The sequence below is a fragment of the Pollicipes pollicipes genome, unplaced genomic scaffold (genome assembly GCF_011947565.3).
Source record: "Pollicipes pollicipes isolate AB1234 unplaced genomic scaffold, Ppol_2.1 Scaffold_6686;HRSCAF=7923_pilon_pilon_pilon, whole genome shotgun sequence".
NCBI classification, from domain to species: domain Eukaryota; kingdom Metazoa; phylum Arthropoda; class Thecostraca; order Pollicipedomorpha; family Pollicipedidae; genus Pollicipes; species Pollicipes pollicipes.
In genome coordinates, this window is record NW_023596921.1 from 42,822,231 (window position 1) to 42,847,484 (window position 25,254).

General features: G+C 46.9%; 3 protein-coding genes across 5 annotated transcripts in view; 1 reads left to right on the plus strand and 2 right to left on the minus strand.

Annotated features, from left to right (window-relative positions):
* Positions 1-6,568: 6,568 nt before the first annotated feature.
* Positions 6,569-8,194, plus strand: LOC119107579 (uncharacterized). The gene is made up of 3 exons (XM_037231072.1): positions 6,569-6,720; positions 6,921-7,056; positions 7,335-8,194. Exons 1-3 carry the CDS (start codon positions 6,633-6,635, stop codon positions 7,513-7,515), a joined length of 405 nt encoding a protein of 134 aa, XP_037086967.1. The 5' UTR covers positions 6,569-6,632; the 3' UTR covers positions 7,516-8,194.
* A 2,762-nt stretch (positions 8,195-10,956) lies between these two features.
* LOC119107576 (uncharacterized) overlaps positions 10,957-25,254 on the minus strand; it is a 93,446-nt gene continuing 79,148 nt past the window's right edge. The window contains exons 1-3 of one of the 3 annotated variants that reach the window (XM_037231067.1): positions 18,038-18,169; positions 12,273-12,408; positions 10,958-11,969 (exon numbers count right to left, since the gene is read on the minus strand). In XM_037231067.1, the coding sequence (XP_037086962.1) occupies positions 11,789-11,969; positions 12,273-12,408; positions 18,038-18,125 (405 nt within the window). In that variant the 5' untranslated portion in view covers positions 18,126-18,169 and the 3' untranslated portion in view covers positions 10,958-11,788. Of the gene's footprint in view, positions 11,970-12,272; positions 12,409-12,606; positions 12,759-18,037; positions 18,170-25,254 lie in introns of those variants that run through there. The other 2 variants (XM_037231066.1, XM_037231068.1) reach the window with 2 other exon arrangements.
* LOC119107581 (uncharacterized) overlaps positions 23,468-25,254 on the minus strand; it is a 38,183-nt gene continuing 36,396 nt past the window's right edge. The window contains exon 3 of the mRNA XM_037231075.1: positions 23,468-23,792. Within this exon, the coding sequence (XP_037086970.1) occupies positions 23,612-23,792 (181 nt within the window). The 3' untranslated portion in view covers positions 23,468-23,611. The remainder of the gene's footprint in view (positions 23,793-25,254) is intronic.

Here is a 25,254-nt window from a genome sequence, read left to right on the forward strand (position 1 = left end):
TAAAGTAAATTCGTAAAACTGAAAAAGCTAGCACAAGATGAGACTTTTTCGGCTATTCGTTATTTTATGAAAATGTACATCATTGATATCTTTCAACGTCATTCAGGACGATAATTCGGCTGGACTGTTGGTGCCTGTCGTCATTTGATCGGACAGTGTTCAGTGACACCGAATGGCGTGATGTTGCTTTGTGGCAAACGCAAGATATATGCCCTGGGTTCTATAAGTATATGATTATCATGATAATGAGATGACTAGTTTCTCTGGGATTAGCTAATGACTGTTATCGTACATTCTCAGCACTTGCTACTGTTGCTGTTTTTGCGAGGGGGAGAGGTGTGGGAGCACAGGAGTTTGAAGAAGGCTACGCGAAGAAGTTTTTCCTGTGACAGTCTCAGCCTGCTTCCATCGTCCCGATCTATCCCTTTGGTAGAAGTGCGATGTACTGTCGAGCAAACCTTTAGTGCAGACCAGTGTATCACAGTATGCTCACATCATCACAAAGCATTTAAGTGCATTGACCCGGTGACATTAACTGCCCACGTCTTTCTAGAGTTCACATTTTTCGATCATGCACTCCAGGCTTAAAAGATGCCGTAAACGTCTCTTGCCCACTTACCTACTGGTGGCGTACGACGTTTCTGATACTGATGAGAGCGTCCACTACTCCTCACAGATTTACATTATTGTCTCACAGGCTTGACAGAGAGAAGTCAACCAATGTGGTACATTGTGTAATGGCACGGGTCAACAGTGTCATCATGGCGCTACCTCAGTGTCGTACTGTGACATGGCATAATGAACAATGATACGGGTTTTGCACTGCAAATCCCTACTGCTTTCACATTAATTCCAAGACGGGTTAAGTATGGATGCTTGTATTAACTCCGCACCTGACATATGACTGACCAAAAACAAATGATGCGATGTTCAAATCACTTTTAGAAAAGCGCACAAACAATAGTGACATCAACTTGCTCAGCCTGTTTTGGGAATCTACAAAACATAAGTGACAAAGATGCAAAGACGTCTTAAGCTTCCACAGTCACGCAACATGTTGCAGCTATTAGGCTGCTTCACTCAAAACTATTGTTCACACAAGTAATAACACATGTATAACAAAAAGGTATTACATATAGTGAAATGACACTGCAAACCTGCTGACCTTGCACGATGCAACGAAGTGATCAGGCTGTCAGTGCACACAAGGCTCGTGATAAAAATATTATTAAATGCTATCCAAGAACCCAACAGCAATACTTTTTTACCTTTCTCAACACCCAGAATCTCACGCAAGTTGCAGCGACTGTGACAATGATGACTCACAAGTATTGCCTGCGTGCATACAAAATTTGTTAAGACAGAAGTATTTGCATCTATAATAATACAGCACTATATTTTCATAATTCTTCAGTGAAAGAGAACTTTGCAAATCTGTATCATGTGAGCTGATACCAAGCATGTACATTAATGAGCTGTGCTGACCTGTCCCTACTGCCTACATGAGATGCTAATATTATGGCATGCAATGGATTAATTACATGTTATATGCTTCAATAGGTTCAGAATGTTGGGAAGATGCGCAGCATAACTCACCGCATAATTCGCTCCTTCGTAATGAAGCAGCGAATTGCCTTTGAACACCCCTGCAGCATGGGTGCTAGTGTTTCTTTCAGTTTGCCGACAAGACTACCTTGTGTTTAAACGCAAATCAATGTATCACATTTTATCGGGATTCATTAGGCTCAAAAGATATTAAAACAATGTTCTCTCTCAGAAGTACAAACCTCGCGCGCATACTCCCCATCACATCAAGATCAATACAAGCCACTGGCACGCACCACCAGTGATCACACCCATTTCACGTGCCTGATTCACACTCTAATGCCAACTAAGTGTGATCCCACACTTGCGCAACCCGCAGGGCTGTCAAATTCCAGGCATTCTCGCAATATCCGCTACAGGTTTTCAGGTTATAACTCAGCATTTCACCGTGACCTCCGTTCAAAACAAAGTCCCAACGGGGGTTTATGGTAACACAACTCAAGAATATTCAATAATTTCCAAGAATTGAGTCACAGTGTTTCGTTCAGGATTTAAATTTGTCCCTATAGTATGTGTTGAATTTGTAGTAAAACTAGATCTAAAATTGCCGTAATATTTCCTAGCTTTATAATGCCTTGCTAACCCATAAACCCCTGCAGGGTTCTTTGCTCCGGTACACAAGACGCCAACCGAGCTGTCTGTACGAAATACGTCAGAGGAAGAAGAAACAAAACGCCAGCAGGAGAAAAAATGAAGACCCTGCCGTCGCGTCTTCTTTTTTATAACATTCGGGAGAGTGCCGTTGTTTTTTCGGTGCCTGTACTTTTTGCAGACAGTGACGTTTTCTTTTTAAAGCATTGACCTATGGTCTAGAAATAAGGAAAAATGCCCTGTTGACGACGAGTGCCGCACATCCCGAAGGTGCTCACGCTTACGTTCGCGACGCGCATTCAGCAATTAAATCTCACTAACAGCCAATCACCCTCCGCGGATTGCATCATGCGTGCCGCATCATCGCTCTTGCGAGCGTAACAGCGCCCATGTTATTTTGACCTTAAGCAGAAAGCAGTCTGTAGTATGACGGCAATCGTATGACTTTTCTATGACGACATCAAAGCCAAAGTGACTTTGAAGTTGTCTCCCAATAACCTTTTTGCACTTTTGCGGGCGTGTAACTCAGGAACCAGAGGGTTTTTGGTCTTAAAAAGGGCATGGCTGTGAACTGTATCAAAATGTCCCCGAGATGGCTATTTCAGTTCAAAACGCCAATGTAAGGGTGGAACATTCTCTTCAAAGGGTGATGATCCAGCGGGACAGCTGGTGGCCGTCGTCATTAGATCGGACTTCCTCCGGTGACACCAAATGGTTTGATGGGCTTTGTTGACGAACGCAAGATCTATGCCTTGGTTCTATGCGTACATGTTATCATGATAATGAGAAAGATGTAAAGTTGCTCTGGGACTTAGCTAATCATTCCTACCGCATACTCACGGCATTTACTACATATTTTTAGGGGGACGTGGAAGCTTGAAAAAGGATATAAAACTACTTTTCCTATGGCATTCTTCGCTTGCTTCGTTCGTTCCTGAATTATTCCTTTGTTAGTAGTGTCATGCACTGTCGAACAAACCTTTAATACAGACCAGTGTATCGCACTATGCCCACAGCATCACGAGTTTTTGGGTACCATTACCTAGCAGCACTAACCGCTCACGTCTTTCAGGGGTTTGAATTCTTCGACCAAATACTTGGGCCTTAAAAATGGCCACAAACGTCTCTTGCCGACTGAGTTACTAGTGACGTCAGTCATTTCTGTAAGGCTTATAAAGGCATCCACTACCCCTCGCGTATTTCCTGCGTCTGGACCACCCTTTGTTCATGGCAAAGTACAACCGCGTTCAGATGAAGCTGGGCCACAGTAGACCAACTTTGACCGCATGGGTCTATTGCATTGACCACAACGGGGTGATTTTTTACTTCTCAGTTATGCATATGCCGGTATCTGGGAGGCGGACATGGCTGGGGAGGGACCTCGGTCAAGGCTGGAAGCCTTAACCACATCCCACATAATCACCCTGGTAACAAAGACCCTGTTGGCACCTTATAGTCAGGCAGAGGAAAATGATAGCCTGCACGTACATTATGCTCAACCACTTTAAACTCCCATGGCTTAAATTGGTTTGGACAACCTTGTTTGATGCCAGACAGCTTACATCAAAAACGCTTTTCGTAATGTTTTTGTTCCAAATTTAAAGGCTACGAAGTGTTCATCGCCCCGATGTAGCCAACATAATTATACTCGCTTGCCATTGGTACGTCTTCGCGCGCTTGGATACTACCGGCAACGAACAGTGTTTGGAATGGTCTTTTGTTTAGGTCAACACTCCTCCTGAAAACGAGGAAATCTCGGGTGTGCCTTCCTAAAACCCGAGGCTCTGCAGTTTTCGAGCTACACGCTCGCAAAAATGGGGAAATGTATATGAGGGAGAGTATTTTATTGTCATGTTCCATTCATGACGACATAGTGTCGTTATTCAAACCCTGGCATTCCATGAGCCATCCAACGATCAAGGCAAATACAAATTAATTGTCGAGGCGTTCATATCTGGTATTCTTAAGCGTGATTTTCGCATATGCTCCACATTTCCATACAATTGGCTCTCAGTCAATCTTGTGCAAGGTACGATGACGTAATCAAACCACAATGCACTGAAGGAAATATTTACAAACTGGGGAATTGTGTTGTTTAAGGCAGTATTTTCCACTAAAAAGTTACACCAATAAATATAAGTGAGTTTGCTTCATCATAAATGAACCTTGCTTTGATATCTTCCAATGCGAAATATTTCCTTTAATGATTTTACCGAGCGAGTTACTCACACCTGAGTTGTTTTGTTTTGTTTTCTTGTTTTTTGCTTAACGATTTCCCTTTCTGAGATTTTTGCTCTTGACGGAGGTAGTCGATACTTTCCTGTTGGGGAATAGGTGATGCGACTCTCTCTCCCTGTCGTGGCCCCTTACTACCACCTTACGTAACGTCCATGGCCGTACGGTGATTTTTGTTTCAAAAATCTGTCAACAGCCTTCTACGGTGCTAAAACAAAACAGGCAGGCATAGGGAGAACTCAGCCCCACATCACCAGCTCGGCGGTGTCGCTGATTTGAACTCTCTGTTTATTCATGTGCTTAGATATATCCAGCCGCGGTGTAATTCTACGCGGATCACTTCCGGCAAAAACAATATAATGCTGATAACTCAGATGTTCTGAACGTAAATTCGGGATCAGGAATGATACAGACTATTGTAGACCCATTTTTTTTACCACTGGATTGCGAGTGGTCGTTGGCGTCCGCTCATCTTATGCTCCCAAGAAGGAACGTTAGTCTTCTGGGACAGTTCACATCAAGGCTACCGCTTATAGGCCACATCTAGGCTATAGGCTACATCTATAGGCTAGGCTACATCTATAGGCTAGGCTACATCTAATAACCGCTTATCACCAGATGACAAATTTCAAATGAGTGTCATCTCTTCAGGTCTTCCCACATCTGCATCTATATTTGCCTCAAAAATGCACGCAACTGTACCGTCACTGATCACGATTTGCCAATTGCTCCGAGTCGGGCCTCAACGCGTGACGTCATCATCCTGACGTCACGGGCAGCAGCCAACAGCTCCTGTCACGTTCACCGGCCCAGTAAGCCACCGTCTGCGCGGCCAAGTAAATCCCCGGAGCGGAGTGCATGTAGCTGTCTCATTGAATCGGTCAGTCCGTTATTAATGCATGGTCTGTGCAGCGCCACACCGCAAAGCGCCGCTGCAAGTGCATGGGACATCGCGTTCCCGTGGGACGAGCTTGTCTCCTCTGAGGCTTAGTGCATAACACAAAATGCATTGGCACTTCCTTCGGAAATATTCCACATGTTCGATCTTTGGACAGCATCACGAGGATTCCGCAACGGCGTTCCCCGACACCGCATTCAACGATGAGAAGTCCGGCGCCAGTGGGACCTCACCTTGTCTGGACGCACGTGAAAAGCACGAGAGGCAGGGTATGTGGGCGAATGCTGTGTGAGAGGCGAGTGTGTTGCACTAGCACTGTCAGCAATGATGCTGGAAATACATGAGGTCGGTGGGTTTTTGATAGCGTGTTGAGATGTGAGACTGTGGCACTGCTGTCGAAGTGAGACCTGCTCAGGTCCCTGGGGTCCAGGACGTCAGGACATCCAACACATAATGCCGGCGTCGAAAACAGACGCTGTGCTTTATTGGTTGTGGTATATTGTGCCAGTCCTCTTGCACGCATTGCAATATGCAGGACCAGGTATCGGTATCATCGGGTTCAAATTGCAATGTTTAAGGCATTCAGCACAAACACCATCAAATGTCCTTCTGGTGCATGCAGCTAGGAAAAGCACAGCATTTTTTTTTTTTTTTGCTATCAGCAAGAAACCTCCTCAGCCTCTCAGCTCCAGGCTTTCCGGCATGATGGGTTCGAACCTGATGCTAAACGGCTTGCGGCCGATTGACTTCAGGGTTGAGTCCTAGAAACAGATCTATTTGTTTCGGTCATAGCTTAACGGTCTGTTGGCAGCTACCCAAAACGTGCTTGTACCGCGGGGGCCATGAGCGGAGGAAAGTATCGGCGGCATTAGGTATGTCCGAGCGGAATGCTAACATTCCAGCCTTTTGGATTTGGAAAACGGTTGGGAAAGCACTTTTCGCCCATCCCTGCTTGTTTCTGTCAGCCACCCATCGGGCTTTCTCAGCCGTTTGTAGCATTGCGGAGCAGCCGGCCTTTACACCAGATCCCATCCCGGTCCGACCTCAAATAGGTGCGTCACGGTGAAGGCCCCCAAAAGCCGAGCGTCAGACACGTGCTAGAACAGCGTCTCTCGGGAGGATCTCCTCCAGGAAAACTGTGCTGATCACGACCGGTCCTGTGCACCGTGACGTCACGGTCCGGTGCCGCATATATAACTAGCCGGCCGCTGGGGGCTGCATACAGAAGCGTTTGGTGGCCCGACCAGACAGCAGACGAGAGTGGACTCTGGTCAGCCGCAGTGCAAGACTTTCAGTCAGCAATATGGGGAAACTGCTAGTCATCGCTGTTGTTTGTGTGCAGCTGTGCTGTGCACAGTACCCGAGATACCTTCGTTTCCCGGTTGGCAGAGGTAAGAATACTATTTGAAATAATGTCATGGTGACTTTAAAAAGCCAATTTACATCGCTGGCCTGTTCTCCCAGTCAGTTCGCAAGCATGACAGCAAAGTGTCTTTTTATGAACAAACCACCTGCAAAGCTTAACTATGTGTGCTCTATGTTTAGTAGCGAGATCCTGGGGTAAATCTCTAATTACATTTGTTCTCTACAGGTGACGACACTACATGTCATGACAACCAGGTTGACAAGAAGTACGACATCGGTGATGTTTGGAGCTCCCCATTCTCTGGCTGTAAACAGAGTCACTGCGTCAAGAACGACGGCGTTCTTTACATTGACAGATTCCAGTGAGTGTTAAATGCAGTCACCAATTAACAGTTCGAGGTCGGGACCTGGCCACCTGCCACCGTGCAATTCTTGTTACCAATATAAACCCACCGGACATGCTTTTCAAAAGCTCTATCATCTCCAATACCCAGACTAGGTGAAATCCGCAAGAAGGTAATGTAAACCAGGCTTTGTATGATTTATATTCGTATTTGCTGACGTTTCAAACCATGTGCGTTGAGGGTTTGTTGACGCCCCTGGCCTATCGGGTTTTATAATTAACGCAATCACTTTACAGGTGCCCGTCGGTGAGAAAGCAGGTGGACTTTAAGAAGCTGAAGGCCGACAACCTGTTCTGCCGCGAGGCTCGGGGAGACAGGAGGAAGGAGTTTCCCGACTGCTGTGCCCGTCTTGTCTGTAAACACCACGTGGACGGCAAGCTTGTGCCGCTGCCGGCGCACAAATATCCCCTGCTCTAGTCAGGGCTGGGATGAAACTGCATTTGCTTGAGTGTGAACCAAAGACGTCTGAATATTCGTCCGTGTGTGCACCTTTGGTGCATCCGAATGTTCCTATCGCTTCTTTCGGGCTTTCAGTGCGAGTCTTGTGATAGTGGTGTATTGTCTATTTATATGGTTTTTGTGCACCTAAGTATATTTTTTTATTTGTTGGTCGTCTTTTTTGTTCATCACCAACCTGATGCTCGGGTAAATATATCTGTCAACCTGAACTGATGTGACCTGTTGAGACGCCTGGACAAATCATTTTTCGTGATCTTGTCAACCATAACAGCGTTATGACCATCCGTACACCGATGAAACTTTTGTGAGAGATGTTATCAGTCAGATAGAATTTAACCCTCATTCTTTGGTCGAAACGTGGTGGAATCAAATTTAGGGTTGAAGCGCGGGTAAACCTGAAACATGCGATTTTTCGACCTGACTGAGATCTGTAACAAACAGATGCAAAACAATCTATCGTTTCCTCCCGAGTGGGGCAGACTTGCAACAACTTAGGCAGTGCAGTTTTCGTCAATCCATCATCGCTGCTGGTCACGTTATACTCAGCGCAGGGTAGTGTGACGAGTATAAAAATATACATCACAGATGTTTTTTTTAACTGCAGTCCTACTGCTTATATCCTGAAATGCAATATATTTGTGAATACAAAATTTACCTGACCCGCCAATATAGCCTTGGAAGGAATGTACGGACCAATCACGGGCTATTCAAAACGTGTGCTCCATCTTCGGTTGATCGACGACACCCGGTAGATGTGAGTTATACAACAGCTCACTAAATCAAATATGATCAATGCAGGCGATAAATGAACGTGTGAACTACACATGGTAGCTTCAAGAATAAGAATGGGAGTAGTTTGGGTACTTAGTTGTCGACTTGATGTCATGCTAAAAGCAGAGGTGAGCAAAATAGCCCAGCAATCGTCTTTGGCTAAAGGTTATCAGTAAAGTAAATCTGTGAAACCACTGAAAAGTTAGCGGAAGACACATTTTCTTCGGTAGTCCGCTACATTATAAGGTCTACAGGATTGAAATCCCTTAAACCTGTTGAAAGGGCAGAAAAAGAGCTGGACAATGGGTATCCGGCGGCATTTGGTCGAACCGCGCCCGGTGGCACCGAATGGTCTGATGAGCTCTGATGATAAACGCGTGATGCGTCATCCTCATGATAATGTGATGTGTAGTAACTCTGGGACGTGCCTGGCCATTCTCATCGCACATTACAGCACTTGCAGCTGCAGTAGAGATTGGCTGAATTTTGGAATTCACGCACATTTATGAACCAAAGCGCGCATATGAATCGCGACACGATGATTCGACGCCAGCGATATAACACACCTGGATCTCCGCCCCTTAGGGGCCGGTCTGTGGTGTAGGCGTGTCACGTACCAGCAAGTTCGCTTTTCGGTCCATACGGTTGCCATTCACCTAAACGTGGGTGAAACCGAGGTTTGATAATGAAGGCAAAGCAAGTCGATCTGCAAACCCGCAAAAAGAAGCTTTCTGATTGTGTGGTGGGAGTGCCGGGGAAGTTGGGGTCTCTATTTATGGTATGCCGACTTACGCAAATGACATCGACACATCAGATGTAGGATAGCATGTTGAAGGTGGTCGTGAAAATCAACTGTGTACATCCTTTAGTTAGCAATGCCTGATGCCGTTGGAAAGGTCGCAACGATGGGCACTCGGCTAACTGTAAAGTAAAAGGGTGTTAAGTAAACTAGGATCAGATCTTACAGCACCGAAGCGGGGACAATTTCAAATCTGGCGACGATTGCAGACATATCTCAGCTGCCTCGAATTTTTTTCTGTAAAAGGGGGTCTGAATGACTAGCCGTGTTCTGAGAACAGGACGTGGCTTGCCTTAGCATTGCACTACCAGGGCTATTTCATCCCATGCAATAGAAGATCAAAAAATATTTTGAGTACGCATTGGTTTGCTACCGTCCGCACTCCATGGCTGGGAAACTGCCCCTGAGATGTATTGTGGCCACTCAGCAATGACTTGAATGAAACTAGACCCACCCACAACAGACGGTGAGCTAACGCGCTTGTTTTTGTCGCGGAGGACTCGGAAGAAGTTGCACGATTTTAGCATCCTTAGCTGTTAAACGCACGCGGATACTGTCGTACTCAGAGTCATTGTCAATGACCTGTACAAGTGAGAGCATGACTGAAAAGGTCCAGCCGAAAACCCTCTAATAGGAATGAATGGGCATATGGCTGAGAACTTCAGAATTGCGTGATATAAAGAACGACTGCTTTTGAACACTCCGCAGTGAACCATATGCCTCATGTTGTTCCAGATATCGCGATGACACGACGGCGCAACCGGGATTACCATAAACATTTACTGGGACGTTCATGCCTGATCAGACCAAACTCCAGTGAAAAATACGTGCCCGACCAGCCCTGGGAAGCAGAGTCATTGTTTACACCACACCCGAAAAAGTGACTGTGCCAAGTGCCCAGTGGGTACGGTTAGTGCGGCCAGTTACGTACCAGATACAAAGACGCAGCATGAGCATACAGCAATCACCAAACGCTTGGATATGCCGTCAAGAATCGATGCCAGTGATTCGATAATGAGATAGCAGATGCCGTAGAAAAAAGGACGGACTGAGAACATGGCTAAACCTGCAAAGTTCTGCGGTACAAAGAGGAATTAGTGCGAACGACAAGTCGGAGAAAGCCGTAGATCTGAAGCTATCACAAGAACCTGATGACATGATAACGACGACCTACGTCACAAGCAGGCGGGTGTGCAAGGAACGTTTGCGGACACTTTTAAAACTCGAGTGCATGATCGAAAAATAATACTAAAAAACTGGGGGGAAATGTGCGCGTTTAGTGCTGCGAGGTCAATACACTGAAATGGTTCACGATGCTCTGACCACGCAGCGATGCACTGGCCTGTACTAAAGATTTCGACGGCACATTCAACAGTAATAAGGGGAGAAATCAGATACGGTGAAAACATGCGGTGGTTAACACAGGGAACGTTGCTCTCATAACCTGTTTTGACCCTCCCCACGCCCACAAAAAGCAGTGGCAAGTGCTGGGAATGTGCGGTGAGAATGGTGAGCTACATCCCAGAGCAACTATACATCACATGATCATGATCATGATGCATGCCAAAAAGCGAGGCACGGATCGCGCGTTTGTCACTGACGCTCATCAGACCATTTGTTGTCGCCGGGCGCAGTTCAACTAAATGCCGACGGGTACCAAAGGTCCAGCTCTATTTTGGCCATTTCAAAAGGTTTAAGGGGATACCAATCATGTCGGTTTTAAAAAAGTAACTGATAAACGAAAAAACTTTTCCTTTCATTAGGTTTGCAGCAGTTTCATATATCTGCTTCACAGAAAGCTTTTAGTGAAATTTAACTTTTTGCCTAACTTTGCCCACCTCCGCTGAACTAACGCACATCAGGCAAACATCTACCAGGTGTCGTCGAAGAACCGGGGACAGAACATTCGCTTTGAACACCCCGTGATTGGTCCTGAATGCCTCCGGAAGCTATATGGTGAACCTAGTAAAGGTGAAATTTAGGAAAATAATCGGGTTTCAGAACTCAAACTGAAAGAGTGTGGCTGTCAAAACCTCTGTGATATGTGCGTCCATACCGGTCGAACTACCTTGCCCTGAGTATTGCGTGAACAGAAACCACGATGGATCGATGGAAACCGCGCTGCCCAGGTAGCTAATGCTGCTAGTCTGTCATACTCGGGAGGACCCAACTGTGTGATTTTTCTGTCTTTTGTTCCAGGCTTCAGGCTCAAAAGTGATATATCTCACGTGTATTCACGCCTCAGTCTGGAATTGAATTTCACTGCGTTTCCAAGGAAGAATATTGGTAAAATAATATCTGACTGGGGAAACGGCCCCTGAACACTTCCTCGTTGTCCGGACGATCATGGCACTGCCATGAACGACGACATTATGGAGAATGATTTGCCAAGATGTCTCAACAGTTCCCACATCAACCCTCAAAAGTATATTTACCTGAGCATCAGATTGGTGCAGTACAAAAACAGCGCTCAGTAGTAACAAAGTGGTACGTGCATGCACAAAAACCATCTAAATTGTCATTGCGCCAATATCACATGACTTGCACTGAAAGCCCGCGCAGCAATAGCAACATTCGGTCGCATCAAATGTGCACACACGGACGAATATTTAGACGTCTTTGGTTCTCATTCGAGCAACTGTAGTTCCATTCCATCGCTGACTAGAGCAGGGGATATTTGTGCGCCGGCAGCGGCACAAGCTTCCCGTCCACGTAGTGTTTACAGACAAGGCGGGCACAGCAGTCGGGGAACTCCTTCCTCCTGTCTCCCCGAGCCTCGCGGCAGAACAGATTGTTGGCCTTTAGCTTCTTGAAGTCCACTTGCTTTCTTACCGACGGACACCTGTAAAGTAAGTGCGTTGATTCCAGAACCCGAAGGACCAGGGCCATTAAGTACTCAGCAACACGCATGATTAGAAGCGTCAACAAATGGAAGCATAAAACATACAGCTGGTTTCCATCACTGCTGTGGACTTCACCTAGTCTGAGTGGTGAAAATGACATAAACTTTGAAAGACATGCCCAGTGTGAGTAGCATGTTGAATAGCAGGTCCAGTGGGTTAATTTAGGCAACAATAATTGCACGGTGACGTCTGTCTAGGTCCCGACTTCCAGCTAATGATTGATGACTGCATTTCACGCTTACTGGAATCGGTCGATGTAAAGAACGCCGTTGTCCTTGATGCAGTGGCTCTGTTTACAGCCAGAGAATGGGGAGCTCCAGACGTCACCGATGTTGTACTTCTTGTCAACCTGGTTGTCATGGCATTTGGTGTCGTCGCCTGTAGAGAACAGAAATATGTCGAGAATTACCCCCAGGACCTCGCCGGCAAAACATAGGGTACACATAGTTAGCTTTGCACATGCTTTGTCCATAAAAATCCACTCTGCTGCCATGCTTGTGAACTGACTGCGAGAACAGGCAAGTGGTATCAATTGGCTCGATAAAGTCATCTTGATATTATGTCAATAGGTCTCACCTCTCCCAACCGGGAAACGAAGGTATCTCGGGTACTGCGCACAGCACAGCTGCACACAAACAGCAGCGATGACCAGCAGTTTCCACATATTGCTGACTGACAGTCTTGCACTGCAGCTGACCAGAGTCCACTCTCGTGTGCTATCTGGTCTGGTCGCCAAACGCTTCTGTATGCAGTCCCCACCGGCCGGCTCGTTATATATACGGAACCGGACCGTGACGTCACGGTGCACAGGGCTGGTCGTGATCAGCGCAGTTTTCCGGGAGGACATTCTCTCGAGACGCGCTGTTCTAGCACGTGCATGACGCCCGGCGTTTGGGGGCCTTCACCGTGACGCACCTATTTGAGGTCGGACCGGGATGGGATCCGGTGTAAAGACCACCGCCCCGCAATACTGGAAACGGCCAAGAAATGCCTTGGATCGGCCAGCAAAAACAAGCGTAGGTGGGACGTAGAAATACTTTTCCAACCGCTTCTCGGATCTAGAAGGCTGGGAAGTTGGTGATCCGTACATGCATGCCTGATGCCGCCGAGACTTGCCTCCGCATATGGCCCGCCGCGGTAAGGCCCCGCGATAGTACAGTGTCCTGAAACTGCTTTCCACTTGGGTGGAGGGGGTGTCACTATTCACAAAGAGATGGAAACATTACCCCATTTTCATCATGTTTAACAGAACAAAATTGGGTTTAAGTCACAACATTTGATTGCTCACTAATTACACTTCATGTTTTTTTCTTTTTCAGGTCCCGATCATTGTCGTGCTGGTCTGGTATCCTGCCCATGTACCATTTTCGTATTCCAGTCTTCCTCACCATCCACCGTCCACTGAAGCCCATATGTTGATAGTGTGATAGTTACTCGTGATAGTAAGCAATGATGGTCGTATTTTAATTGGTAGAAAATAAACATCAGGTGCCAAGTAACCGTTACGAGCTTTTCTCAGCCTAGTTGCAAAGAGTACAATACACGCCGACGAAAGCGCATTGCCACGATCTCTACTCAGCAGACGCTGAAGGCGGTAATTCCTCACATCGTGGTATGGAATGCAAGGGAACTGAGCCTGCCAACTATCAAGATACGTAGAACAAGCAAGATGCATTTAACTTGCGTTCCCTCCTCCTAACAAGTTTTAAACTCATGACATGTGGCGATTTTTACGCATCACCTTTGCCAAAGCATTTCTACAACGGATGTACCTCAAAACGGCGCCCATGCCCCAACGGGCCTGTGTTGAGACAAAACCTTACAGCTTACAGCTAAGCTTAAGCTGTCAGGTTACTGCTTCTCAGAAAATTCAGCCAAAAAAGGGATACCAAATGAATTGGAAACATGCGACAAGCTCCCGTATAATTATGCCGTTAATGATTTTTGGAAGCCCATCCCTATTAGCGATTCAGCAGCGGTGTAGAAGCACTACGCGAGACATCAGTGTCAGCCGGTGTGAATCCAGAAGGCGAGGGGGGGGCATGGGGCCATGGCCCCTTGGGCCCCCAAGGGGCACATAGGCTACGAAGAAGCCCAAAGCCGGCCGAACAGACACAGTTTTGTACACAAAACGCGACAAAAGAACAGTCGCAAGTGAAAACGAAGGGCTTAAGAGCAGATGAAAATAATTTCTCGCTGGTTGAGAAGGAAGGGATTGGAGGCTTTAATGCTCAGTGCGCTGCAACTTGTAACTTTGACCTAAGTGAGACCACGTACAGGTCAATGCACTCTGTAAATGTGGCGTCTCTAGCTTTCTTAGTCCCGGAGATCTCAGGGGGGTGGGGGCAACTTGACCCCTACCCCCCCCCCCCCCACCCGAGCGAATGGTATATAACCGGCCACCCGGGCGCGTGTTTAGAGAGCCACAGGCTCCGAAGGGACCCATGAACGGCCGAACAGGTGCTGTTTTCCAACATAAAGCACAACAAGATTTAACGTCTTTGGGCGTCCAAGCGACCAAGAACAGTCACCAGCGAAATTCGCTGATTGAGAGGGCGGTGATTGGACAATATTTTAATGCTCATTACACTGCCTTAAGGTCAAAATTACGCTGCTGTCAGGGACCTTTATATTTACTTCCCGGGTATATCCTATCGCTAAGGAACCTTCCACGTTGTCCTTGATCTCTTTGCATTTTCTGGCAGGGTCCCACGCTGCTGTTGGGGCACTATCCGCTAACATGCCTGGGCACTCTTAATCAATCAGCGCTCCTCCACGGATACTTTTCATTTGCCCAAAGGCTCCATACGCTTTTTCCGGGCCCCATATACCGGGTCACTCTCAGATGCTCATAGCCGCTTCATATTAGTCTCGGGCTCTTTCCACTTGCTCGAAGGGCCTTGTGTTGCTACGGGGGCCCATACAGGGTAAAGCATCGAGCCATTCGATGCTCAGGAGCCCTCTACATTGATGTTTTCATTGATCTCGTTTGCGGAGAATCCTTCACTCCCATCGAGGCACTTTCTGTTAACCTACCCAGGCAATGTTGATCGCACATGGGCATAAATTCACGCACACTGATCTTGTGTAATTCCCCTTTGCTCAAAGGACCATGTGCTCAGCCCGGGGCCCCATATGTCGGCATGCCGGGGCACTCCTGATCGTTTCGGGGTCTACCACGTTAGTTTGGGGTTCTTCCCGCTTGCGCTGAGGACCTTTCACTTCCTGACGGAAGCTTCTCTGTTGGCCTGTCGCAGCTCCCACCATCGCTCTTGCTCTCTCGCTCAGCTCTTGGTACCTTAGCCTTACAGCACCAGTGGGATATGCAACAATGAATTTTTAAGCGCAGTTGTCAAACATAATTTTGCATGCCGCCTTCGTTGTGTGTGTCGTTTATGTTGGTTGTTGAATTTGTGGTACCTTTTATAGTTGTGCATCATGTTCTTAACACATTTAGATACTAAGATATTTTGTGACCCATGATACACACAGCGAAATCTCTGCGCTAGTCATCAGCTGTAAGCTTATCACGTTGACCAGGATGCTTCCTGTAAATAAGCTAGGAGTGAGGTTCGTGCTTGATCTAATATCATTTAGCAGCCAATTCTAGTTAATTTTTCCATGTTTTTTCGACAAACTGGGCCTCAAAATGAAGGATTAAGCAGGCTGGAGAAAATGAATAATCCTCATGTGCGTGTGCTCACGCCAATTTTTCTAGGTCTGCGCAGATTAAGATGAATTCCCGTATAATCAAAATCCTGCATCCGCCCCTGGAGTCAGCAAATTTTTCTCAGCAGCCAAAGCTCTATACCAATGTCTTGCCTGGTTCAGCGCAATGGTGGAACAGCGCAACCGTCTTCAGGTCATTGCTAAGGGGACGGCGATACACTTTGGGCACAACTGAAATACTGGTACTGGTGCTATACTGTAAGGGAGCGCGCGCTATATGCCACGCACGCACGTGGCATGGTGGCATATAGTGCCGCACGTACGCGCAGGCCACGCACTGTACGCCATACTGATGCTATACAGAAGTGATCATAATTGTCGCCCCGATTCGCCGTGTTTAATAACAGACTGATAGGGAAATGGGGTGATGTGATCCCAAGACATTCACAGACAAAGCATGAGATTAGCAGTTTTATAGGGGATGTCAGCCATGTCGGTCTTAAAAAAATAGCGGATAACGGAAAGCCTTATCCTTTGTTCACTTTTAGCAGATTCACGGATTACTTTACGGACAGACTTTAGCAAAATTTAACCTTTTGGCTAACTTTGCCTACCTCCGCCTTTAGCATCGCCCATATTCATCGGTAAGTACCCAGCCCTTCCCAATTTTTATTCTTGGAGACACCCTGAGCGGTTCACACTTTCAAATATCACCTGCATGTTATCATGTCTGATGAAGTGAACCGTTTCACAGGGCACTTCAGTCAAACATCGACCAGGTTCGTGGAAGAGTTGGAGACAGAACACTCGCTTTTGAGTAGGCCGTGGTTGGTCTTGAAATTCACCCCAAAGCCATTTTGATGGGTCTGGTGCAAGTTATATGACGGAAAATCGTCCAGTTTTAGCCCGCAAGTTGTGGAGAACGGAGACCGCTGCCATCAGCCTCTATGATGCACGTTTTTGTATCGGTTAAACTATCTTGTGCTGAGTATACCGTGACCAGCAGTGATGATGGATGAATGAAAGCCGCGCTGCCCAAGTAGCTGCTGCTGTCAGTCTGTCACACAATGGAAGAAACAAATTTGCGATTTTTTTGTCTTCTTGTTGCAGATCTCAGATGCGTTCAAAAGTTGTAAATTCCACGTTTATTTGCGCTTCCATCCGGCGACAGATATCGCTTCGCTTTGCATGAAGAATAATGGTTGAATGTATCTGAATGGTAATATCGCTCACAAACGTTTCATCGGTGTACGAATAACCATAATATTGCCATGGACGACGACATTATGGAAAATGACTTGTCCAGATGTCTCAGCAGGTCCGATCAATTCAGATTCAACGTACATTTACCAGAGCATCAGATTGGTGCTGAGCAAAGCTTGCGACTAGTTGTATGCGCGAAATCCTATGACTGAAAGATCGCACCAATATCACAAGAACTCCAGCTGAAAGCCCAAACGGCAATAGGCACATTCGGCAACACAACTTCGCATACACGGAAAATATTCAAACATCTTGGTTCGCACTCCCGCAACTGCAGTTTCATCCCAGTCCTGACTAGAGCAGGGGATATTGTGCGCCGGCAGCGGCACAAGCTTGCCGTCCACGTAGTGTTTACAGACAAGGCGGGCACAGCAGTCGGGAAACTCCTTCCTCCTGTCTCCCCGAGCCTCGCGGCAGAACAGATTGTTGGCCTCAGCTTCTTGAAGTCCACCTGCTTTCTCACCGACGGACACCTGTAAAATAAGCACGTTAATCATTAAAATCAGACCGGTCAGGATCATCAAGAAACTTTCAGCGCGTTAATGATTTGAAACGTCAGTGAAAATAGACGTATGTCATACGAATCCTGGTTTACATTTGCATGCTGTGGACTAGACCAACTTTCGGTGCTGGAAATTAAGAGCTCTTCAAAGTGGGTTCACCTGGGTAGCAAGAATTGTAGGGTGCGGATGTCCATGTTCCGACCTCCAACTGCTAATTGGTGGCTGCATTTCACACTCACTGGAATCTGTCGATGTAAAGAAACGCCGTCCTCCTTGATGCAATGACTCTGTTTACAGCCAGAGAATGGGGAGCTCCAGACATCACCGATGTTGTTACTTCTTGTCAACCTGGTTTGTCATGGCATTTGGTGTCGTCCACCCTGTAGAGAACAAAGAGGCGTCGGTGGTAAACGCTCAGGATCTCGGAGCCAAAGCATGGGGTGTGCTTTGTTTAGCTTTGCAGGTGCTTTGTTCATCAAAAGACACCTTGCTTTGTGAGCTGACTCTATAGAACAGGCAGGCGGTATTATTGGATATGCATATTCACCGACGCATGGTATCTTTGATCTTACCTCTGCCCACCGGGAAACGAAGGTATCTCGGGTACTGCGCACAGCACAGCTGCACACAAACAACAGCGATGACCAGCAGTTTCCACATATTGCTGACTGACAGTCTTGCACTGCAGCTGACCAGAGTCCACTCTCGTCTGCTGTCTGGTCTGGCCACCAAACGCTTCTGTATGCAGTCCCCACCGGCCGGCTCGTTATATATGCGGCACCGGACTGTGACGTCACGGTGCACAGGACCGGTCGTGATGAGCGCAGTTTTCCGGGAGGATATTCTCTCGAGAGGCGCTGCTCTGACACGTATTTGAGGCCTGACTTTTGGGAACTTTACCGTGATGCACCTATTTGAGGTTGAGCCGAAATGGAATTGTAAAAACCGACCGCTTCGTGATGCTCCACAAAACTTAGAAAGGCCAAGGATAGGCCCACAGAAACCGGTGGAGGTGGGACATGCAAATGCTTTGCCATGCGTTTCCCGGATCCAAAAGGCTGGGAAAGCTGGCATTCCGTATGTACATACCTAATGCCGCCAGTACTTGTCTTTGTCCATGGCCCGCCGCAATACAGCCTCGCTATGATGCGACTCGTGCATGCATACAAGCATCATCCACCCATTGTGCGCCCATAAATATGCAGCATGTCAGCAGTGTGCGATTCCTGCTTTTCCGAACGTTAATTGTCAGGTGGAATGGCTGGAATGTCAATAATGGGAATTTCTTTCCAAAGCCTCGGAAAAGTGTCAGGGCTTCTGGAAGAATGCTTGAACGAGCTTGGGGTTCTTAAGTTAAGCAGGTTCACACTCGCTATGTGTGCAATAACAATGATGTCGGCTGGGTGGCTTTTACAAATAGCTAGCGGTATTTGATTTGTTGTGAGGATGTCCTCTGTGGTTACACCGCGGAAAAACCCACTGAGATTTTTGCGTTTTTTCGAGCAGCCCGTTTTCGTCCTGTAAGTCTTTAATTTACGACTTCACCCTCAGTATTGAATCCGAGTACTCTTAATATAATTTCAGAATCTGAATGATTTTGTTGACCATATCGTTTTTCAATTATCTACACATTTTTTCGTCAGGTTGCTAAGCAGATTCCGGCTGGTGTAAATACATAGACACAACGGGCTTCGGAGCGATTTTGAAGCATGACGTTTGGTGATGACTGGAAGAGAAAAGGGGAAGATCACTGCATTGAGGTGACGCCATGAGGTTTTTAAAACTAATTGAGACAGGAAAAATGCCGAATGCCTGCACCGATCACACCAGGCACATAGCAAATGCTAACGATACCTTATTTCCTGCAGTCAGTCATTACCCGGAGGTCATCGTCCCAGTTGAATGAACAATTTCGCCTGAACTTTGCTTGCTCATGTGAAGACATGATCGCGAGGCTCTATGCTCGGCTAATCCTTTGTGGCTAGTTACCAGGTAGCCACTGACCTATGCGGGAAACATATATCCGTCTCTGGTATTTAAATATTGAAATATTCGCCCCTGGGGTCAAGCGACTGCAAGTCGTTTATCTTTGGGTTCGAACTCATAATGCCGAAAAACAATAGGAGCTGAGAGGCTGGCGCGTTTCTCTCTTATACCGAGCAGAATACTACGTACATCCTTTTTGCCTTCATCACAAGGACATTCTATGTTGTTTATGCCAACGTTTTAAGCATTGCAAATTGAGCCTGTTGAATCCGTTGCCTCGTGCTGCATATCACAAACGCGTGCACACGGATATGCACAACATGCATCAACAAATCACACACAACTCGTGTCTCACTCCGGCATCGCGTGTTGGATATCTTGTTATCTTGGGTCCTGGGACCTGAGTAGGTCTCACTTCGACAGCGTTGCCAGAGCTCCGCATCTCTAACGCTATCAAAATACACCGGCCTAATCATTTTCCTGCACCATTGTGGACAGTGCCAGTGCAACACAATCGCATCAACATGGGCCCACTCACCCTGCCTCTGATGCCTCTCATGTGTGTCTAGACAGGATGAAGTCTCACTGGCGCCGGACTTCTCATCGTGAATTCGGTGCCGGGCTGCCGCTGCGGAGTACTCGCAAGGCCGTCCAGAGATTGAATACGTGGAGTGTTTCCGAAGAAAACGTCCGTTGCATGTGCTGCAATACACTCAGCATGGCATGAGAATTCGTCCCACGGAAATGTGATGTCATACGTATTTGCATAAGCGCTTTGCAATGTGCAGCTGCATAGGTTATGCACTCTCAACAGGCTGGTTGATTTATTTAACAGTTATATGCATTTTAGCCTGGGGACTTCATCGCCGTTGACGTGAATTTGCTCGTCAAGGTATTTTCTCTACTCGTCGGCTGAACAGGTGGTGACGTACTGGCCCGGTGAGAACGAGAGAGCTGTTCGTTCCGACCCGTGACGTCAGGATCATGACGTTACTCATTGAGTCCTGACTTGGAAATGCATTATTACCAGGCTGGTCGACTTCATATGGCAGATAAAGGCATTCCAGCTCTGGGATTTACACGCCCGCACAGCCGGTGGCGTACTGGACCGGTGGGCGAGACGAGAGATGTTGGATGCGGCCGTTTGACGTTAGGATGATAACGTCACACGTTGAGGCCCGAATTGGAAGGACTGGGAAATCGTGATCAGTGTCTTTACAATTGAGCGCATTTGTGAGACAAACATAGATGCAGAGGAAGGAAAGGCCGGATATTCCTGGAGCCGTGACACTCATTTCAACATAGTCGGTTGGTAAAATTGCATTTTGTATTAATGGTCTTCAGGCAGCCTGTTTCAGAAGACTGGCCTTCCCAACTGTGAGCACAGGAATAGCGAACGACCAACGACTTTAAAAGGAGCACTTGCAACTCAGGGGTTAAAAGGAATAACTGCAGTTTAGTTGGCATCATAACTGATGAAACAACCTCCTGAGTTCACGTGTAGAACATCTGATTTACCAGTATTTCAAAGTTTTCACACAAATAAATTCGTTTGAATCACACCGGTCTCGAATATGTTGTCGGCCTATTGATCAGCAGATAATCGAGATTAGAAATGTCGAAAGGGTGACGCAGGCTCCATACCCCACCGCATGCATCATTTTACACTGTAAATAGCTTCTGACAGAAATGTTAGAAATAACCTACCTTCCTGTCGTCACCAAAGGCTCGGAAGTGGGCGTGTCTCCTATTTTAAGGAGTATTGTATTTTACTGTATCGTCCGCTCTGATCAAGAGCGAAGATTTCAGAAAAGGTGAACAAAAATATGTAAGCCTGAGCTCTGAATAATCATTGGTCAGTATCGTTAACAACGAGATAATGAATGAATGTATTTGGTTAAATTCGCTTGTGTGGTGAAGCTCTTGTGCCTTCATTTTGACGGCAACACGGAACACAGTGGGAGATTGGGTTGCACGGGATTCGATATGGAAGATTAGGATTCCATTCAGAATGGACATACGCGCGACATTTCCTTGCTTTCAGGAGGGCTGTTGCTGTGGGCCTAACGAAAGAACGGTCCAAACGCCGTGTGTTGCCGGCATTACCCAAGTGTGCGAAGACGTACCATTGTTAGCAAATGTAACCCTGCTGGTTGCATCGAAGCTATGAACACTTCGTTGCTAGTCCATTTGGAAGCAAGACAGTACAAAGCACCTCGTTGATGTAGCTGGCTGGATTCAAACAAGGTTGTCAAATGATTGGAGGCAAGGAAGTTAAAATTTGTGTGAGAATAATCCACGTGTGGGCAACTATTTTCTTCTGTATGACTACATGGTGCCAACAGGGGCCATGCTAACGGGGTGATTATGTAGGGACGAGTTCTGAGCCATGACTGAAGACCCTCTCCAGCCATGTTAAGGTTTTGTATAATGGCTTATGCCCAACTGAGAGGCCAGGAATGCCTTCCTCATCTTGTGGTCAAGGCAAGTGACCTATGCGAAACTGGTCTTCTGTGAGCCAGCCTCATCTAAACGTGGTTACGCTTTGTCATGAGAACAAGCATCATCCAGAAGCAGTTAATCTGCAAGGGATAGTGGATGCCTACATTAACCTCAGAGAGAACAAAAATAAAAACTTCGAGAAAATGTGTGTGTTTAGTGCGGCCGGGTCAACACACAGAAATACTTTGTCATGCTGTGAACATACTGCGATATACTGGCATGTACCAAAGGTCCGTTCGACTATGCATTGCACGTCTACCAAAGGAATAAGCCAGGGACGTTGGAAGCAGGCAGAGGTTGACTATCGAAAAGATGCTATTTTAACATTTTTTGACCTTCCCACAAACCTAAAAACAGAAGCAAGTGCTGTAGCACGCGGTGACAATGGTCAGGTTCATTTAAGAGCGACAACCCATCACCAGCTAATGATCGTGATGCATGCGAAGAACCAAGGCACAGATCACGCGTTTTTCACCAAAACGCACTAGCCCGTTCGGTGTCTCGGAACACATTTCGACCGGATGCCGGCGGACACCAGAAACCAGCTTTATTATCACCGTTGAAATGAGCTTAAGCCGATATCAGTCATCCAGGTTTTAAAAAGTAATCGATTACCGCAACATTTATATTTTCTGTTAGCTTTTTAGCAGTTTCACAGATATAATTTACTGATTAGCTTAGTGGAAGTTAATTTTTGTTAACTTTGCATACATCGCTTTAAGCATGGCTCATGCAACTAAGCATCCAACCTTCTCCCATTTTTATTCTTGAAGTTATCATGTGGAGTTCACATGCTCACTTGCCGTCTACATTGATCATGATTGATGTAGTGAACCGTTGTATAACTCACTTCAGTGAAACATCTCCCAGGGTGTCGTCGGTGAATGAGGGACGGAACACTCGTTTTGAAGAGTGCGCAATTGGCCATGAGTTGTCTCGCAAAGTCTTTGTGCCGGGTCTGACAGAAGTTGTGTTTAGGAAAGTCGTCGAATCTTAGAACGCAGGCTGTAGGGATGCAGCTTTCAGAAACCTCTATGATGTATGTTTTTGCACCGATCACACTAACCTGCACTGATAGTAACGTGACCAGCAGATTCGATGGGTAGATGAAAACCACCCTGGCCAAGTAGCTGCTGTTGCCATTCTGCCATGCACTGAATGAAACAATTACGTGATTTATTTCTCTTCTTGTTGCAGATTTCATTCATGTTGAAAAGTCACATATTTCAGGTTTATTCGTGCTGCCATCCGGACATGGATTTTATTGCGTTCCGAACGAGGAATATTAGATGAAGTGTATCTGACTGTTGGCACCGCTCTTGAATGTTTCATCGGTGCATGGATGATCACAACACGGCTATGAGTGGCGAAATATGAAGAATGACTGCCACATGACTCAACAGTTCCCATATCCAGTTCAAAAGTATATTTACCTGAGCATCAGCTGGTGCTGTACAAAGCTGGCAACCAGCAGTCAACGAAGTGATACTTGTACGCACAAAAACCCATAACTAGACATGACACCAATATCACAAGACTTCCACTGAAAGCCAGCGCAGCGATAGGAACATCCGGCTATACCAACTTCCCATACACGGATGGATATTCAGACATCTTTGGTTCGCACTCCCGCAGCTGTAGTTTCATCCCAGCCCTGACTAGAGCAGGGGATATTTGTGCGCCGGCAGCGGCACAAGCTTGCCGTCCACGTAGTGTTTACAGACAAGGCGGGCACAGCAGTCGGGAAACTCCTTCCTCCTATCTCCCCGAGCCTCGCGGCAGAACAGGTTGTCGGCCTTCAGCTTCTTGAAGTCCACCTGCTTTCTCACCGACGGACACCTGTAACGTGATTGCGTTAATTATAAAACCTGATAGGACAGGACCATCAAAGTAATCCTCGGTGCCCAGGACTGGAAACGCTGGCAGATTTATACTTTTGTCATAGCAATTTTTAGTTTACATTAGCATGTTGTGGACTTAATCAACTCTGGAAACTGGAAAGACGGAGCTCTTGAATAGCAGAGTTTTTTCAGGTTACCAGAATTGCACAGTGATGTCAACATCCCGACTCCATCCGCTAACGACGACTGCACACACACTCACTGGAATCTGTCGATGTAGAGAACGCCGTCGTCCTTGACGCAGTGACTCTGCTTACAGCCAGAGAATGGGGAGCTCCAGACATCACCGATATTGTACTTCTTGTCAACCTGGTTGTCATGGCATTTGGTGTCGTCACCTGTAGAGAAAAGACACAAGGCGAGAGTTAGCCCTCAGGTCTCGTAGCCAATCACCTGGCACGTTTTGTTTCGCTTTGCAGATACTTTGTTCTTGAAAAGCCAGCTTCCTGTCATCGTTGTTATCTGAATGCAAGACAGGACAAGCGGTGTCAATGGGACATATAAAGTTACCATGACATCGCATTGTTAGATCTTACCTCTGCCAACCGGGAAACGAAGGTATCTCGGGTACTGTGCACAGCACAGCTGCACACAAACAGCAGCGATGACCAGTGTTTCCACATATTGCTGACTGAAAGTCTTGCACTGCGGCTGACCAGAGTCCACTCTCGTCTGCTGTCTGGTCTGGCCACCAAACGCTCTGTGTGCAGTCCCCAGCGGCCGGCTCGTTATATATGCGGCACCGGACTGTGACGTCACGGTGCACAGGAGTCGTGATGAGGGCAGTTTTCCGGGAGGACATTCCCCCGAGAGGCGCTGTTCTAGCACGTGCCTGACGCCCGGCGTTTGGGGGCCTTCACCGTGACGCACCTATTTGAGGTCGGACCGGGATCGGTTCCGGTGTAAAGACCACCGCTCCGCAATACTGCAAACGGCCAAGAAAGGCCATACATCGGCCAGCAGACACAAGCGGAGGTGGGACGTAGAAATGTTTTGCCATGCGTTCCCTGGACCCAGAAGACAGAAAAAGTTAACAGTACGCACATACATATCTAATGCCACCGACACTCGCATGCGCTCTTGGCCCGCCGCGGTACGGCCCGCTATGGTGCGATTTATTCATGCCTTGTCCATGCGTATTTATTCAGCATTATGATCATGTGAAAATGCCTGTTCTTCCGAACGTTACTGTTTGGTGAAGTAAGTGGAGCATTGCTGATGAGCATGGGTCTGGCTGGTATCGCCATGAAGAAGAACACTTTAGGGAAAAGACGCGAAGGGAAAAGATGCACTAGTTATCAATTGGTAAAGTACGCTAATCAGAGTATTTTGTGAAGGCATTGTCTTTAGCCTGGAGCTGGTTTATCTTCGTGCGTGTTGAAATTTGGTGGTGGCTGAAA

Bases quoted from the DNA above. Each gene is read 5' to 3' on its own strand.
- LOC119107579 (XM_037231072.1), top strand. From the start codon at position 6,633: ATGGGGAAACTGCTAGTCATCGCTGTTGTTTGTGTGCAGCTGTGCTGT. The intron at 6,721-6,920 runs GTAAGAATACTA...TGTTCTCTACAG, and splicing joins TCGTTTCCCGGTTGGCAGAG to GTGACGACACTACATGTCAT. The intron at 7,057-7,334 runs GTGAGTGTTAAA...ATCACTTTACAG, and splicing joins CTTTACATTGACAGATTCCA to GTGCCCGTCGGTGAGAAAGC.